Genomic DNA, 17,328 nt, shown 5'->3' on the forward strand with positions numbered 1-17,328 from the left:
TGGTTGGTGAGAGGTGTGAGACAAGGATGTCCTCTGAGCCCACTTTTATTTAATTTATTAATATCAGACTTGGAAGAAGAAATGAGGAGAAAGGGTTGGGGAAGAGTCAGGATTGGGAAGGAAAAGATATACACGCTGGCATACGCAGACGACATAGTGTTGATGGCAGAGGATGAAGAAGGGATGGCGGGATTAATTACAGGATTAGAGAAATACTTAGATGGGAAAAAGCTGAATGTAAATGTGGAAAAGACAAAGATAATGTGGTTTAGAAAAGGAGGGGGAAGGAAGAAAGAATGGACAGGGAGATGGAAAGGAATAAAGTTAGAAGAAGTCAAAGAGTATGAATATTTGGCATATATCTTGCAAACGAATGGAGATCATACAGCTCATATAAGAGAAAGGATAAAAAAAGCAGCAGGGGTAATGAAACAGATATGGGGAATAGAAAAAAGAAGGTTAAAAAAATTGGAGAAGGAGAATGTGGTTATTTGATACGCTCGTATGACCGGTATTAGGTTATAGAGCAGAGGTATGGGGATGGAAAAAAAGGGAAAATATTGAGAGTTTACAAGAAAGGTATATAAGGTGGACACTAGGGGCAGACTGGAGGACGCTAGGATATATGGTGAGAGAAGAAGCGCAAAGGGATAAGTTAAGTATTAGAGCAGGAAAGAGGGAATGGAAATTTAAGATGAAGCTGAGGGAGGGAAAGGGAGGGGAGTTGGCGAGAAAGTGCTTGATGGAGGTAGAAGCGAGGAGAGGGAGGGCGATCGAATTAACGAGATGGGAAGAAGAAAGGAGGGAGTTCTTTAATGATAGAGAAATAGAAGACGGGACTGGAGTAAACTATGAAGAATTGGAAAAAGGGAGAGGGAAAGACAATTAGTAGAAATGGCAAGAAAATGTGGTTAAGATTCTAGGGGAAGATGGATTAGGAGAAGAATGGATGAAGGAGTTGGAGGGTGCTAGAGGAGCCAATGAAAGAGAATGAAAGAATGCACGTGAAAAAATTTAAGTAGACTAAGATACGTTTGCGTTCTCATGCTCTCTCTCTCTCTCTCGCTTGCACTCTCATTTTCGTTCGATCGCTCGCTCGTTTGCTAATAAGTCCTAAATTGCGCTATCAAAGGAAATAGAAATAAGAAACTAGATACAAGACTTTATGTAAATAGTTGTAAATAATTGTATATATAGAAAGGATAAGATTGTAAAAAAATAGATATAAACGGAAAGATTGTAAGAAATGGAAGTCATGTAAACCCTTAGGGGACACATTATGAATAAAGAAGAACTGGAATAATAGTTAAATTTTCAACTTAAAAATCAAAATAATTTTGATCCAAAAAAAGAAACAAATTTTCAAACAACATGGTTAAATTTTCGGCAAAAAAATTCTGCTTCATCCAAAAGAAAAACAAACAGATTTTTAATCAAATAGCTCCTATTCCAACCTTAGGAAATGATTTTTTAATTAAAATGATGAATTTTCAACTAACAGAATTAATTTTCAACAAAAGAGTTTAACTTTCAATCAAGTAATTTTATTTTCAACCTAAAAAATTAATTTTCACTAAAATGATAAATGTTTAACTGTAATACTTGAATTTTGAACCTAAAAGCATTTCTACCGAAAAAGTCGAATATTCAATGAAAACTGAAACATTTTCAACCAAAAATTGAATAGTTAAATTTTCAGTAAGAAAATTAATTGCCAGCGAAAGAAAAAATGAATTTTCAACAAAATAGCTCATTTTGTAACCAAGGAGATGATTTTTTAATTAATGTGATGCTTTAACCGAAGAATTTTTTTTTTTAAGAGTAACTTTCAACGAAGTAATTAAATCTTCATTCACTCTGAACGAAAAATGTAGTAGTTGATATTTCAAGCGAAAAAGATTAAAATTTTTAACAAAAAAAACAATGAAATTCAACCAAAAAGAACGATTTTTCAACTAAAATTGATGAATTTTCAGTCAAAAACGGAACAGTTAAATTATTAGATTAAAAAGTTTAATTTCAAATGAAAAAAAAACGGATTTAAAAAAAATTGTTTAATACAATAATATAAAGCTACTTTTACAAAAGAAGAATAATTGTTAATAAATGTAATATTGTAATTAAAAAAAAAAATAGGCATGCTCTCAACAAAAAATCACCGATTAAAAAAAACGGCTTTGACATTTCCAGGGTTTTCCAGGTATATAAAAATCCCCTGACTGATTTGAAAAATCCTTGACTTTTCTCTGAACAATTTTTGATTTTCCCTGACAGCCATACATATTTTTTTCAGGTGTAAATACGAATTTGAAGACTTTTTAATGACAAACGCCGTATAGAATCTTATAATGGAATTTTAAGATCTTAAGCATATAAATAGTGGATTTTCCAACCTAAGAATATGAATTTTCAGGAAAATACATAGGGTTTCAACTAAAAAGGATAATTTTTTAATTAAATAAATGATTTTTAATTAAAAAAAAAAAGAATTTTTAACAAAATAGTTCAATTTTAAATCAAAGAGATGAATTTTCAAAAAAGAAGATCTGAAACCAAATTATTTAGTTTTCAACTCAAAAAGGGAAATTTTAAACCAAACGTGGCATAATTAAATTGTCAGACAAGGCAAGTAAATTTCAACTGGAAAAAGGAATTTTCGAAAAAACAGTTAAATTTTGTATAAAAGAGATGAATTTTTAACCCAAACTAATTTATCAACGAAATGTGTAATAGTTGATATTTCCACCTAAAAATATTTTAATTTTTAATCAAAGATAGTTGAATTTAATAAAAAAATACAAATTTTCGACGAACGAGTTCAATCATCAAACCAAAATAGATTAATTTTTGAGTATAAAAGAATTTTGAACAAAAGAGATGAATTTTCACCCAAGAAAGACTTTCCAATCAATAATGAAAAAATGTCAAAAATGTTGAATTTTCAAGCCAAAAAGATCGATTTTTAGCAAATAAAAATAGTTTATCTCCAGCAAAGTTGTTAAATTTTTAATTAAAAAAAAAAAAAAACGAATTTTCTATAAAAAAAAGTTGCATTTTCAAACAAAAAACATGAATTTTCGCCCCAAAGAGAACGAGATGTCAAGTAAATATAAATGAATTTTGAACTATTTGTCTGAAAACTGAGCTCCTTTTTAGTATTTTTTGTAGTAACAATTTATGTTTTTGACTGAAAATGTATTTAATAATTTTGTACAAAATTCGTCTTCTGGTATGGAAAATGTTTTTTATTGCGTTAAATATTCATAATTTTTGTTCAAAACTCACCTCTTTGGTTGCAAATTTATCTATTTTGTTGTTAACATTTTTGTGCTAAAAATCCAACTATTTCGTTTAAAAATTTGGCTGAAAAATAAACTATTTTGTCGAAAATTCGTATTTTTATTGGACGAATTGAATTGTTTAAAAAAAATTTCAATTCAAATCTTTTTTTTGCTTAAAATATCGAATATTATATTTTTCGTGGAGAATTCATCTTTCTTTGGTTAAAAATGAAACTATTTGGTTGAAAAGTTGAACTACTTTAAAACTTTTCTTTCTTGATTGAACATTCATTACTTTAGTTGAAAATTCTTGGTTGTGGTAGAAAATTTAAATTCTTGGTTGAAAATTCATATTTTTGGTTTTAATTTAAATTTATATAAATTATTATTATATAAATTTATATAATTTAGATATATTTTAATTTATATAAACATTAAATTTATTTAAAAGAATTCATTCCCCTATTTTTGTGAAAAATCTCCTTGTTTCCCCTTTTTTAAAAGAATTTTGTTTTTTGATTTGCAAATGCAAAATTGATTTATCCGTCGAATTCAGTTCCTTGAAAAAAAAGTAACAAATAATACAAAATTATTCATTCAATTTTCAACCAAGAATTTAAATTTTCTACCACAACCAAGAATTTTCAACTAAAGTAATGAATGTTCAATCAAGAAAGAAAAGTTTTAAAGTAGTTCAACTTTTCAACCAAATAGTTTCATTTTTAACCAAAGAAAGATGAATTCTCCACGAAAAATATAATATTCGATATTTTAACCAAAAAAAAGATTTGAATTGAAATTTTTTTTAAACAATTCAATTCGTCCAATAAAAATACGAATTTTCGACAAAATGAATCAAAAACGCGTTGATAAACTTTTATTATTTATATTTTTTCTTTGACTTATAATTATTTAATCATAAATTAACTCACGAGAACTTTCTTGTTAAGGCAGTGTGCTAAGGGCAGCCAGTTGTAGACCTCGGTAAACAACTCAGCCATCTGTGCACTGTACTTTGACTTTACTTCTCCATCGAAGCCGTACATTTGATTCATCGTCGCCGATTCGTGATTTCCTGTTTGCAAATATAATTTTATTAAATTGGATAAGATTTTATTTTTATGACAAGTTTTCTGCGGATTAACACTTACCTCTCGACATGAAAAAGTGGTTTGGGAATAGGAGTTTGAATCCGAAAAGAGTGAAAATGCACTCAACTGAGAATGAACCTCGGTCTACAAAGTCTCCATTGAATAACTATCTTATTGTTAAGGACCATTTGCGAAAATAATGTGTTCGGAAAATCTGTACGAAATTTAAATACAAAAAGTCGTATCAAATTTTTAAAGATAATGAAAAAAAGCAGTACCAGACACAACAAAACTGAAATAATAACTTTATTTATTTAGAAATATAAAGCACATCATTCTCATTGATTTTCAAATATTCTTTGCACAATCAATATAAATTTTAAAGTTAAAACCATTTTTGAATAATAGTCATTCAGCTTAAAGGTTTCGGAATCTGGGTTTAAAATATTTCTTTCCGAACTGTTAAACTTGTCAACTTATATTATTTTCAAACCTGAAAAGAATCATTTTCAATAAAAACATAGGTTACAACGAAGCAAGATGAATTTTTAACCAAATAATTGAATTTTTAACCAAATAGACGAATTTGAAAGTAAAAAGATGATTTTTTTTTAGAAATAAAATTAATTTTCTGCAAAAGTTATTTTGTAACCACTAATGCTGAGTTTTCAGCCCAGAAAAATTACTTTTTTCACCATAAAAAATTGAATTTTCAATCCATAAGGACAAGTGTCAAGTGTGCCACTTTTTTATGGGTTGTGATTTTTCTTCGGGAATGCGTGATAAGTTAGAGTTCCACATAAATAAAATGGCCCTACAATGGTGCACTTGTTTTTTTGATCCGATGCATACTTTGTTTATAACAATTGCAGAAAGATATCAAATGGCGTAATTGTTTAACAAATTGTTTAAAGAAAACAGCAAAAAATGCACACCGAGATATTTCCGAGACGAAACCAGAGGTGTTTTTACTTTTTTGACATGCCTCTTAGTTTTTTTACTTTGAAATCCATTTCTACAGGCACAGAGCAACAGTGCACTGAACAACAAATTCTCTAATTGTTTAAAAAATGGGTTTACAAAAAAACAAAAAAAAATGCACATCTAGATATTTCCAAGAAGAATCCAGAAGTGCTTTTACTTTTTTACTATGACTCTTAGTTTTTTTAAAATTAATTAGGGTAATGTACTCAATTGTTGGCAGGTTAAGGCAAACTTCAGGTTTTGAGAAAGAAATTAATGTCAAAAATTGTACGTGTGATAAATGTAATAATAATATGTACAGTGCTAATATAATAGGGTAACAAATTCAAAGCTTTATTTACCTCAATATACAGGGTATCTAAAAAGTCCCGGGACGGTTGGATATTTCCTCAGGTAAATTATTTTTCAAAAAAGTGAAGGTCATTCTTGAAGTAAATTTCAACGAGAAATTCAATGGTGACCTTCATTCTGACCTTGAAGATGATCTTCATGGATTTTTGAAGGTCAACTTTGTTTTTTTAAATGGAAACCCCCTTTTTTTACACCTGCAATCAATAGAGCAGAAAATTCTACGTTTATGTACGTACCCAAGTCATGGGTCAATTTTAACGGTCAAGTTCAGTTAGAGGTTATTTGAAATTAACAAAGTTTTCCAAGAGGTTAGTGTAATTCCTGAAGTAAATTTCAACGAGGAATTCAATGGTGAGTTTTGTATTGATCTTGGTTACAGCGTTTTGAATATTGTAAAATCATAAGGAAATTTTTCATTAAAAGTTCCAGGTTTTCTAGTGAGAGTTCTGTTCCTCCCCGAAGAGTTATACAATCCTATACCGTTTTTCGATACCTAAGTCAATACCTAAGGCGATACCATAAGTCCTATACCATTTTTCCATACGAATATTACGAATCGAAACTAAATTTACGTATTACGAGTACATAATTACTATCTTTCGCAAAAAGATTATTATAGCGCAAGCTAAACTTTTGGAGCGAGAGAGGGTTTCTGTATTAATGATGCGTGGTTGGGGAGACTATGATCAAGTTCGTTTGCTTTTTAATCGCACTTTTCGTAATGGAGAAGGGTTAAATCCTGTCTCAAAATCGACAACTGAAAGAACTGTAAGGCGCTTTATGAATCATAGATCTATCAAGGACCTTCAGAGAACTGGGCGGCCAAAATCTGCAGGATCTGAGGAGATGCAGATGGACATAGCCCAAGCATTTATTGAAAACTCACACCTTAGTTTACGTCGAGCTAGTGATGAGCGTGACGTTGCTCCTAAAAAAGTGCGAAATATTTTAAAAAACATTAATTTCCATCCTTACAAAGTTCATCTGGTACAAGAGCTCAATGAAGACGATTCTGTTCGTCGGGTTGAATTTTGTGAAATTATGATGGACAGAATTGATAGAGATCCTCTTTTCTTGTAAAATACAGTATTTTCAGATAAATGTACTTTCACTTTAAAAGGTGAAGTTAACAGGCAAAATCTCAGAAACCAAATTGTACCAAGAATAAAGGAGATTACAGGCGATAATTTTCAAAATATTTGGTTTCAGCAGGATGGAGCAGCGGCTGATTACGGTAGGGAGGTTCGAGCATATTTGGATACTCAGTTCCCTCAAAGGCGGATTGGAAAAAGGGGTGAAATCGAGTGGCCTGTTAGATCTCCTGATCTGACGCCTCTCGACATTTTCTTTGGGGTTGTTAATAGAGTAAAGTATAATCAACGCAACCGCAAAGCTTAGACGAATTGCAGAATCGGATTATTCAACAGGCTAATTTGATTGATAGGGAGATTATTCGTAATGCTGTAACTCTTTTTTACGATCGCATAGCTTTTTTTCAAGAAGCTCAAGGTTTTCAGTTCGAACATCTTCACTGAAGCGTGAGAGGCAAGGGGACTCAAGCTAATCAAGCACCCCGAAACGCGAGAGGCAAGGGGACTCACGCTAACCAAGCACCCCAAAGGGAACGGAATTTACTACGTCCACGTCATTGTTCCTAGGTAATGCTAAACGTAAACGTAAACTGCTTGGAAAAAACCTTGGAGATCATCACCAAGATGAACACAGAGCTCACCATTGAATTCCTCGTTGAAATTTACTCGAGGAATTACACTGAACTCTTGGAAAACTTCGTTAATTTCAGATAACCTTTAACTGACCTTGAGCGTTACAATTGACCTATGACTTGGGTACGTACCTGAACGTAGAATTTTTCGCTCTATCGATTGCAGATATAAAAAAGGGGGTTTCCATGAAAAAAAAACAAAGTTGACCTTCAAAAAGCCATGAAGATCAACTTCAAGGTAAAAATGAAGGTCACCATTGAATTACTCGTTGAAATTTACTCTAGGAATGACCTTCAGTCCCCGGACTTTTTAGACACCCTGTATATTAGAAACTGAAAAAATAATTAAAATTAGCTCATTAGCCTAAAAATGCAATTCTTGGCAGGGATGGCCTCAATTATTGGCACCCTAGTCATATGAAGATGAAATAGTGAAGGAATCCGATTAAACCAAGCTTTAATTGTATCACTATTAAGTGAATAGTGAAGAGAAACATTGTTTATCAATTATTTTTCATTTGTAAACAAATAGTTTGGCTTAAATTACTTAATTATCAGTATCTATCTAACCAAATTTAGAGGTTATGATCCTCGGCTTTTTTGACTGCTTAAGCAGAATTAGTAGAATCGGTTTTTTTCGAAAACTGATTTTCTTTTTTGTTAGTGTCTTTAGCTTTCAACTTTCTTATTCTAGTAACTCCTTTAGCAAAATCAATAAGATCGTTAACATTTGAAAATTGTTTTTTTTTTAGTTCATAGTCTTTTTGGTTTCGAACTTTTTTCTATTTCCATCTTCTTGAAGTTTTTCTGAAATTTAATTTTGCCGTTTTCGTTTTTGCTTTCTAGCTTCCTTAATCTTAGTTTTATATTTTTTTTCATTTTATTTTTTATCATTTCTAATCTCCCCATTCTTGCGATGTTAAATCATAGATGCCTTTTGCCTTCATGTGCCTTCGTTTTCGTTTTGGAGTTAGAGGGAAACGCAAATAATCATGCATATTTTAGTTTTTACACATTTTAATGCAATTTCTTATACGTGTTGGGTTGAAATCGCTTTTCGTCTCAAAGCTGCAGAATTTTGTAATGTTTCATCAGGTGCATGCTAACCTAAAAACTGGTTACAAAACACTTCTTTTTTCTCTACACTATTTTAGTCAGCCTTATTATTATTTAACACATTTTCAGAAGTGTTAAAAATTACAACCGAGATTCTTTTTCTACATGTAAATTAGGCAGTAAGTTTGTTGGACTGACTAGTTGTGAGTGATAAATAAATAAGTCTACATCGCTAAATTGCGAATTTACTCTTATTTCTTTGATTCTGAATTTTACACAACAGCAAACGAACATAACCATACTTTTTCCGATTGCCAAGAATAGAAATCATTGCAAGAACATACAATCCAATTCTTGGCAGGGGGGTGCCAAGAATTGCATACAGTGCTTTGGATTGAAAATGTATTGGCACCTCCTATTATTTATTAAATAAATTATAGTTAAATCTTAGTTATTTTTTTATTAACAATTTTAACATTTCCTCGAAATGTGCTGAAAAGAAAATAGTCACTTCCGTTAATTATAACGTTGCTAGGGGTAAACTGAAAACTGCAATTATCTAAAGATTTTCTTTAGCTGACCTGAAAATTCTTGGCAGCCTGGAAACAAGGCTGAATTTTGTAATTTCAGAACACATAAATTATTGTTTAGCATAAGATGAATACATGTTACTACGAAAAAATGTCTGCACTATTAAAAAAAAAAAACAATGTGCTATTTATCTCTATTCTCTTATTATTTCATAAAATCTAAAGAAGGGTGCCAACAATTGGGGGGGGGGGGGAGGTTACCAAGAATTGGTGCTCTTACCCTACACAACTTTGAAATCCATTTCTGTGGCAAAATTCAACGTCGTGAATATCGTACGTCGCGCGGCATGGAGCGCGGAACGTCAACATGAAAACACGCACAACTTTTGATGATATTCGAGTTCCCTCATTTTTCTTTTACCAAAATCTTCGTAATTAAACGAGCTCTCGTAATTAGTCAACTAAAGCATTTATTAAAATCGTAGCTAATTTCATCAATATTTACACAACCATGGTAAAATGATTTTTATTTTATAGAATTAACATATTTAACGAAACATGCCAAAAATGATAGCGATTGTTTGTACCGATCGGGAGAAAAAAATTAATTACGAGAACAATGCTAAAAAAGTTAAATAACAATAACGATTGAAAAAATGTAAATTTTGCAAAAATGTTTCAGGGCCATTCTATTTATGCATAACTCTTACGCATAACTTATTACGCATTCCGGAAGAAAAAACACAACCTATAAAAGAAAAATGGCCCACTTGACAAATTTTGACACAAAACTTTCAACCAAAAAATATAAATTTTCAACACAAAAGGGATGAGTTTCCAAGGAAATAAATAAATTTTTAACTACTTTTCTGAAAATGGAACTGCTTTTTAATTTTTGTGTGGTAAAAATTTATGGTTTTGATTGAAAATTCATCTATTTGGGTACAAAATTGAACGATTTGGTACAAATTTAACTTTTTTTACGAAAATTCAACTGTTTTATAGAAAATTCGTCCGAAAATGTGAGTTTTTAACAAGAAAAGTTAATATACAAGCAACTTGTTTAATTTTTAATCGAAATACGAATTTTCTACAAAAAAAAATTAATTTTCGACCAAAAATATGAATTTTCAACCCAAAAAGGACGAGTTTTCTAGAAAATAAAATTTTAACTACTTTACGAAAAATGGAACGCTATTTAATTTTTTTGTGGTAAAAATTCATCTTTTTGTATGAAAATTTAACTATTTTGGTACAAAAATAAACGATTTGTTAAAAATTTAACTTTTTACGAAAATTCAACTGTTTTATAGAAAATTCGTCTTTTAAGTTTCAAAATTTTTAACCAAATTGTTGAACTTTCTTGGTAAAAATACGATTTTTTCAGAAGACCGTTAAATTTTCACCAAAAAAGTTTATTTTTAATAAAGATGAGAATTTTCAAGGAAGAAATATTAATTTTAAAAATAGTTTAATTTTCAGGCAAAAAGACGAAACATTTGAAGGGCAGTTGAATTTTCAGCACAAAAGTTCATTTTTAACCATGAAAGATATATTTTCAGCCCAAAAAACTGACTTTTCCACCATAATTAATGGGATTTTTAAAGAAATGGATGTTTTAAAATAAAAAAACGATTGAATTTTGACCAAAAGCTGTTATATTTTCAACCAAAATTGTTGAATTTTAAAACCAAAAAGAAGACATTTGAATTGTCAGCCTAAAACGTTCAATTTCACACAAAGAAGATAATTTTAAATAATGAAAGATACATTTTTGAGTTGAATTTTCAAGTACGAAGCCGAATTTTTTAGAAAACAATTGAATCTTCTACATAAAAGTTATTTTTTAACCACACAAGATGAACTTTCAACAAAAAATACTTCTTCACTTTAAAAAATGAATTTTCAGCAAAGTAGATGAACTTTTAACCAAATTGTTGAATTTTCTCGCCAAACAGATTTTTTCAGAAGACAGTTTTCACTAAGAAAATTAATTTTGAACTAACGATAAATTTTTTATTTAAAGGGATGAATTTTCTATCCGAAAAGACCAAAAATGTCCAAAAAAACATTTAAATTCTCGACCAAATAAGAATTAACTTTTAATAAAAAATAGTTGCATTTTCTAATTGGGTTTTATTAATTCAGTTTACATGTAATTAACAAAATTTAAAAAAAAGGGAAAAGGAGGAAGATTCTTTTAAACAGGAGGAATGATAGGAATTCTTAAAAAAAATAAAAATAAAAGGAAAGAGTGTGAAGACTGTAATTAAATGTGAAATAACCGATTCTAAACGTTTCACATAATTATAAAATGCTCAATTTCAGATACTATTAACTAAAAATGTCTATTTATCAAGCTTTAAAGAGAAATTATTTAATTTTTGATGCCCTCAATTAAAATGGTATAATGTTTGCTGATTTTTAATTTAAATTTTGAAATTTCATTCTGATTAAAATTGAAACTAAGCATAGCGAACTTCTGAAAAAAGCGAAAAAAGTTAATTAGTCGTATTTTACTTCCACCTGTATATATTAAATTTAAAATTTAAATTAAGAAAGGATACGTATGGGTTCGTCTCTGAAGGTAAACCATTCAGCTCGAAGATATGCAGCAAATCGTAGAATTGACCATGTATATCACCACAAATTGTAAATTTATTTTCGTCGGGAATCGTAATCTCGACTAAGCTTGGTTGCGATTCGAAGAGGGCTTTTACGTCGAGAAGAATCTTGTACGCGTACTTCCGGTGAAGCTTGTTCTGTTTCCTGTAATAGTCTAATAATTCTTCCATGAATTTTAAGGTCACCCTTCCATCCTCTAATTTTGGTCCTGTGTATTCATCCTCGATAGCTAAAGAAAAAAATTTCATTTCATTTAATATAAGATTAGAATTTTGAACAACTCTATTGATTTTTGTAAAATTATCATGAATTTAGAGAAATGTAAGGTAAGTTCGATGAAATTCATATAAAAGCATGGTGAATTAAAACAATTCAAATAAATTAAAAACAATTTCAAAATATGAAATTTTATTCACAACTTTCTATTGATTTAAAAATATAAGTAGTGGTTATATCGTCCCATTTTTTAAAAATATTTTTGACGATTTTTTTTAAGTTTTTGTTTTTAATTTTTTTCTTGTTTCTTGTTATATATTGTAGTGTATTATATCAAATTATAAGATAACATTAAATAAAATAATACATCAATACTAAATATGAAGTGATGGGAATTCAACTACTGCTCTGAAAAATTGCGGCAAATACGATTCATCATTGTCTATATACTTCAAGCCCTCCTTAATGTGTGCAAAAATAACATGAATTTTTAATCTTTCAGAAACCAGGGTGACCGTTTTAATCGAAGAAAAAAATTACCGGTCATTTTCCGGTTCACAGACATTTTTCCCGGTCAATAAAATTTTTAAAATCGAACTCTATTCTTATATTTTTTCCATTTAAAGTAATAAAAAATAAACACCATATTAAAGCATTCAAAGTAGAAATCTTGAATTTTAAACTTTTAAAATTGATGTTTAAAAGTTGTTCAATTCAAAAATTTTGTATTCAAATGCTCAATAACTTACTCCTATAAACTGGAAGGTACTACCACTTTTCAACTGATTAATTTCAAGTGTAATGAATTGAAACTGCAAAATTCAAAATTTTTAACATTAATAAATTATAGAGTTCCAAGATTTAGATGAAGTTTCAAAAATATAAATCCACGTTAACATTTTCAATACTTTAAATTAAAGAATCAATCAACGACCTTTAAAATTTTTCAAAATTATATCATTAAGTTATTTTAGGCTAAAAACATTAAAAATTAACATTTTTTTCGACATAAATTTTCTTAAATTAGAAGTTGAATTATTTTCAGTTTAAATAGTTTATGCATATTTGAAAAGTTGCAACATTTTATTTCAAACTCTTCAAAAATATAGAAGTTGTTTCAAATAATTTTAAATTTAAAATATTGTTTAAAACCTTTTCAGAACTTCTAAATAACTTTTAAAATTAACTGAATTTGTCTTGGAATTTTTAGAAAATCCTGCGAATTAAAAACAATTTCCATAAAATTTTAATTTATAAATAATTCAATTGAACACTTACTATTTTTAGCGAAAATTAGAGTAATTTGCAGAGATATATAGAAGTTTTGAAAAGATTTAAAATTAATTTGGAACTTGAAATGATTTCAAATAATTTAAATGACGTGTGTATACCGACAAAATTCGACTATTCGTACTGAAATTTCGGTGCAAATACCCACAGCCTAATTTAAAACTAAATGCAGATTTTTGTAGATTTTAAACAAAAAATTTAGAATCTTTTTAAGAATTGTGAAAGAATACCAAAGAATAAAAACGTTTTCTTAATATTTCTAGAAAAATTGAAAATAATTTTTCATTTGGCAAAATGATTTTAACGGAATATTTAGAAAGATTTTAAGAGATTTCCAAAATTGTCAAAAAAGACCCTGGAAGGTTTTAAGGATTTTTTTTTAATTTTCAGGATTTTCTAAAAATGGTTGGAAAAATTCTATTAATTTAAAAATATTTTTAGAAGTTCTGAAAAATTTGTTTAAACACATCGTTTAAATTAATTGTTATCGTTTCAAGTATTTAATTAATTTTGAATCTTTTCAAAACTTCTAAATATCTCTTAAAATTACTAAAATTGTTTTAAATTCAAAGCTTTCTATGCCAAACAATTCAGTTTGAAATTGTTTACTTCTAAATATTTAGCTTCAATATACTCGTCTTCAATTAAAAATCAAATATTGCTAAATATTCAATAATTATTCTTTCTCTTAACTAAAAAATTTCAAATTAAATGGGTTAAAAATTGAACAATTTAGTCTGAAACAATATTTTTAATTTAACAAAAGCTTTAATTACGATTAAACTATTATTGAGTTATTTTTAAGTTGAAAATAGTTTATAAAGTTTCAATCGCACCTTGAAACTTTTTTCATGACTAAGACTTTCCAATTGAAACAGTTACATCAAACAGTTACATCAAACGCTTTTAATTTTTGACTGTTTAAGTCTTCAATTGTGCACTTTAAAATTCTTTAAATTAAAAATATAGGTTTAAAAATAAAAATTTTAAATGAAGAATTTTTAAAGTTTAAGATTTTCAAATTACGCATTGTAAACTGAATCAGGGTGGCCGTTTTAATCGACGAAATAAATTCCTGGCCATTTCCCGGTTTTTCCCGGTTCGCAAACATTTTTCACGGTCAATGAAATTTAAAAAATGGAACACTAAAGCTACAAAATTTTCTACTTGAGGTAATAAAAACTGAGCTGCAAATGAAAGAACTCAAAGTGGAACTGTTAAATTTTGAACGTTTAAAATTGAAATTTAAATGTTTTAATTAAAAATTGTTGTATTCAAATGCCTAATAATTTACGTGTATAAAATTGAAGGTACTAACACTTTTAAATATAAAAAAATATAAATCTACGTTATCATTTTCAATGCTGTAAATTAAAAAATCTATCAATAAACTTTAAAATGTTCAAAATTATATTATTTTAAGGAATTTTAAGCTAGAAACATCAAATATTGAATAATTTTAAGTGAACACTTCTTAAATTAGAAATTCAATTATTTTCTTCTTAAATAGTTTAAACATCCTTGGAAGCCTTCAAAATTTTATTTCAAAATCTTGAGAAATCTAGAAGTTGCTATAAATTGGTTTTAAATATAAAATTATTTTGGAAATGTTTTCAGAACTTCTAAATATCTGTCAAAATGAATTGAATTTTTTCTAAAATTTTCAGAAAATCCTGCAAATTTTAGAAAATTTCTTTACAATTTGGATGTATAAATAACAATTGAACATTTATTATTTGTAGGCAAAATTTGAGTAATTTTAAGAGATATGTAGAAGTTTTGAAAAGATAAAAACTTAATGCAAAACTTGAAATGATAGCCTAATATATAAAAAATGTAGATTTTCGCAGATGAAGATTTTTTTTAAGAATTGTGAAAGGCTTCAAAAGAATAAAAATATTTTCTTAAGATTCCTAGGAAAATTAAAAATAACTTTTCATTTTGAATAATTAATTTAAGAGAATATTTTTAAAGTTTTTCAAAGATTTAAACAAAATTTTCAAAAAAGATTCTAGAAGATTTTAAGAAAAATTTCTAAAATTTGCATGATAATTTTTTATCTTTTTAAAACTCCTAAATATCTCTTAAGATTACTCAAATTTTTCTACAAATGTTCATTTGTAAATTATACATCAAAAATTAAAAATTTCACTTACAAATTAAGCATTTTCCCAATGCAACAAATAAAATTGTAACGTTCAAAGTTTGAAGGCTCTTCCAAATTTTAACGTTTCCAGGTTTTCTGTCAGACAATTGAGTTGAAGATTCTTTACTTTTGAATATTTAGTTTTAATTTACTTGTCTTAAATGAAAATTCAAATATTGCTAAATATTCAATAATTAATCTTTTTTTAATTAAAAATTTCAAATTGAATGGGTTAAAGATTGAATATTTTAGACTGGAATAATATTTTAAATTTAATAAAATCCTTTAATTAGGAATATATTATTATGAAGTTATTTTCAAGTTGAAAATAGTTTATAAACTTTCAGTCACACGTTCACATTTGTTTAATGCCTAAGACTTTAAAATTGAAAACGTTTAAGTTTTAACCCTAAAATCTGAAAATTCTTAAATTTTGAACTGGTTTAAAATCACTTTGTCAAATCGTTTTTGTTCACTTTGGATTACTTAATAAGGTACAGATACATGTTAAAAAATTATTTATTTATCAAATAAAAAGGTTTTTTATCCAAAATTCTCAACACCAAAGTCTTTTATTTTTTATTTGTTCAGGTTTTTAAGAAAGCATTTAAACATTCTTTAAATTAAACATGTAAGCTTAGAAATAAAAATTTGTAATGGACAATTTTTAAAGTAAAAAATTTTCAATTACGCATTGTAAACTAAATTCCCGGTTTCCCAGCCCAGCGGCCAACCTGACTGAATGATATCATAATTTGCAAAATATATCAATTCAATTAATTATTTAAAAAACTGTTGAAATCGAACTTTGACAGATTTTTCTTGGAAAAATTTGTAAAATTTCAGGTACTTACATTTTTAAATAAATAAAAAGTTAAAAATAATCGATTGAAAAAATGTTTTAACCCTCTTTCATACATTTTTCGTGTTATTTCCACACTTTATAAACTAAAATATAAATATGTAAATATCTCGAGAAAAGGAGAGCAGTTACGATTTTGAGCTTGGTGGATTTTGAATCTACAGATGATGCAAAAAAAAAGCAAAAATGTTTTCGTTTGTGGGCAAATTTTCATAAAACTCAAACCTGATTCAGGACGACTATGTGTAGTTGATTACTTTGTTTTGATGAATACTCACCCATTGCATCTAAGTTGATAGTGTCAGCAACATTCTTTTTGTTTTCTTCAACCGAAATCGCCTTTTCGAAGGCAATCTTTTTAACAATCTTGTTGCATTCGGTGAATTTGGCTTTCGCATCTATGTCACCTGGCCTTGCCTTCGTCACTGTTTCGTAGTCTTTAAGGGCTAGTTTGAATTTACCCAGAGACATGTGAGCAGCAGCTCGTCGATAATAACCCTTGACGTAGTTTCTATCTAACTCGATCGCCTTGGACGCGTCCTCCAGGGCGTATCCGAAACATTCTGTCTTCAAGTATGCGAAACTTCGGTTTCCATAATAAACAGCTATCGTGGGATTTAATTCGATGGCTTTGGAGTAGACATCAATAGCTTTATTGAAATCTTGATCTATTAAGAATAGAAACAACAAAGCTTATTATTTATCAGGTTCATTTTTCTACAATTGAGGTTCAAAACTTGAGGAAGTTAAAATTTAAAAAAACATTAAAACGTTTAAAATTCAAGCTTTAACAGGTTGTCTACTCAAATTCTAGAAAAAAATCCTGGACAATTTCAAGTTTTTTCCAGGTATCTCAAGTTTGTATAGGTATAATTTTTCATAGTAAAGAGCCATTTAAATATTTCGGAAGTTTTTAAATAATTAACTCGGAGTAAGTATACAGTTTCGCGATTTTATTATAAATGTTTTTTTTTCAGTTTCTAGGGATTCAATTAATATGTTTAATTTAGAAAGATTTGAGAAATTACATTACAAGGTATTCTCAAATGTTTTAGCACCATCAAATAATTGAATTATTATTATTATTACACCATTAAGCCATTTCCCTTTCGAGGTAGGCGTGACTCACTCGGCAGGGGAAAGGAGTAGTGTGTGGAAGGGATAGAGATTTTT

General features: G+C 28.4%; 1 protein-coding gene across 1 annotated transcript in view; it reads right to left on the reverse strand.

The window, feature by feature from the left end:
* Positions 1 to 17,328, reverse strand: part of LOC117179879 (serine/threonine-protein phosphatase 5) — a 40,085-nt gene that overhangs the window by 15,056 nt on the left and 7,701 nt on the right. The window contains exons 2-5 of the mRNA XM_033372054.1: positions 16,434 to 16,823; positions 11,584 to 11,870; positions 4,433 to 4,538; positions 4,214 to 4,356 (exon numbers count right to left, since the gene is read on the reverse strand). Of these exons, the coding sequence (XP_033227945.1) occupies positions 4,214 to 4,356; positions 4,433 to 4,538; positions 11,584 to 11,870; positions 16,434 to 16,823 (926 nt within the window). The remainder of the gene's footprint in view (positions 1 to 4,213; positions 4,357 to 4,432; positions 4,539 to 11,583; positions 11,871 to 16,433; positions 16,824 to 17,328) is intronic.

This window comes from Belonocnema kinseyi, chromosome 9 (genome assembly GCF_010883055.1).
Source record: "Belonocnema kinseyi isolate 2016_QV_RU_SX_M_011 chromosome 9, B_treatae_v1, whole genome shotgun sequence".
Classification (NCBI taxonomy): Eukaryota; Metazoa; Arthropoda; class Insecta; order Hymenoptera; family Cynipidae; genus Belonocnema; species Belonocnema kinseyi.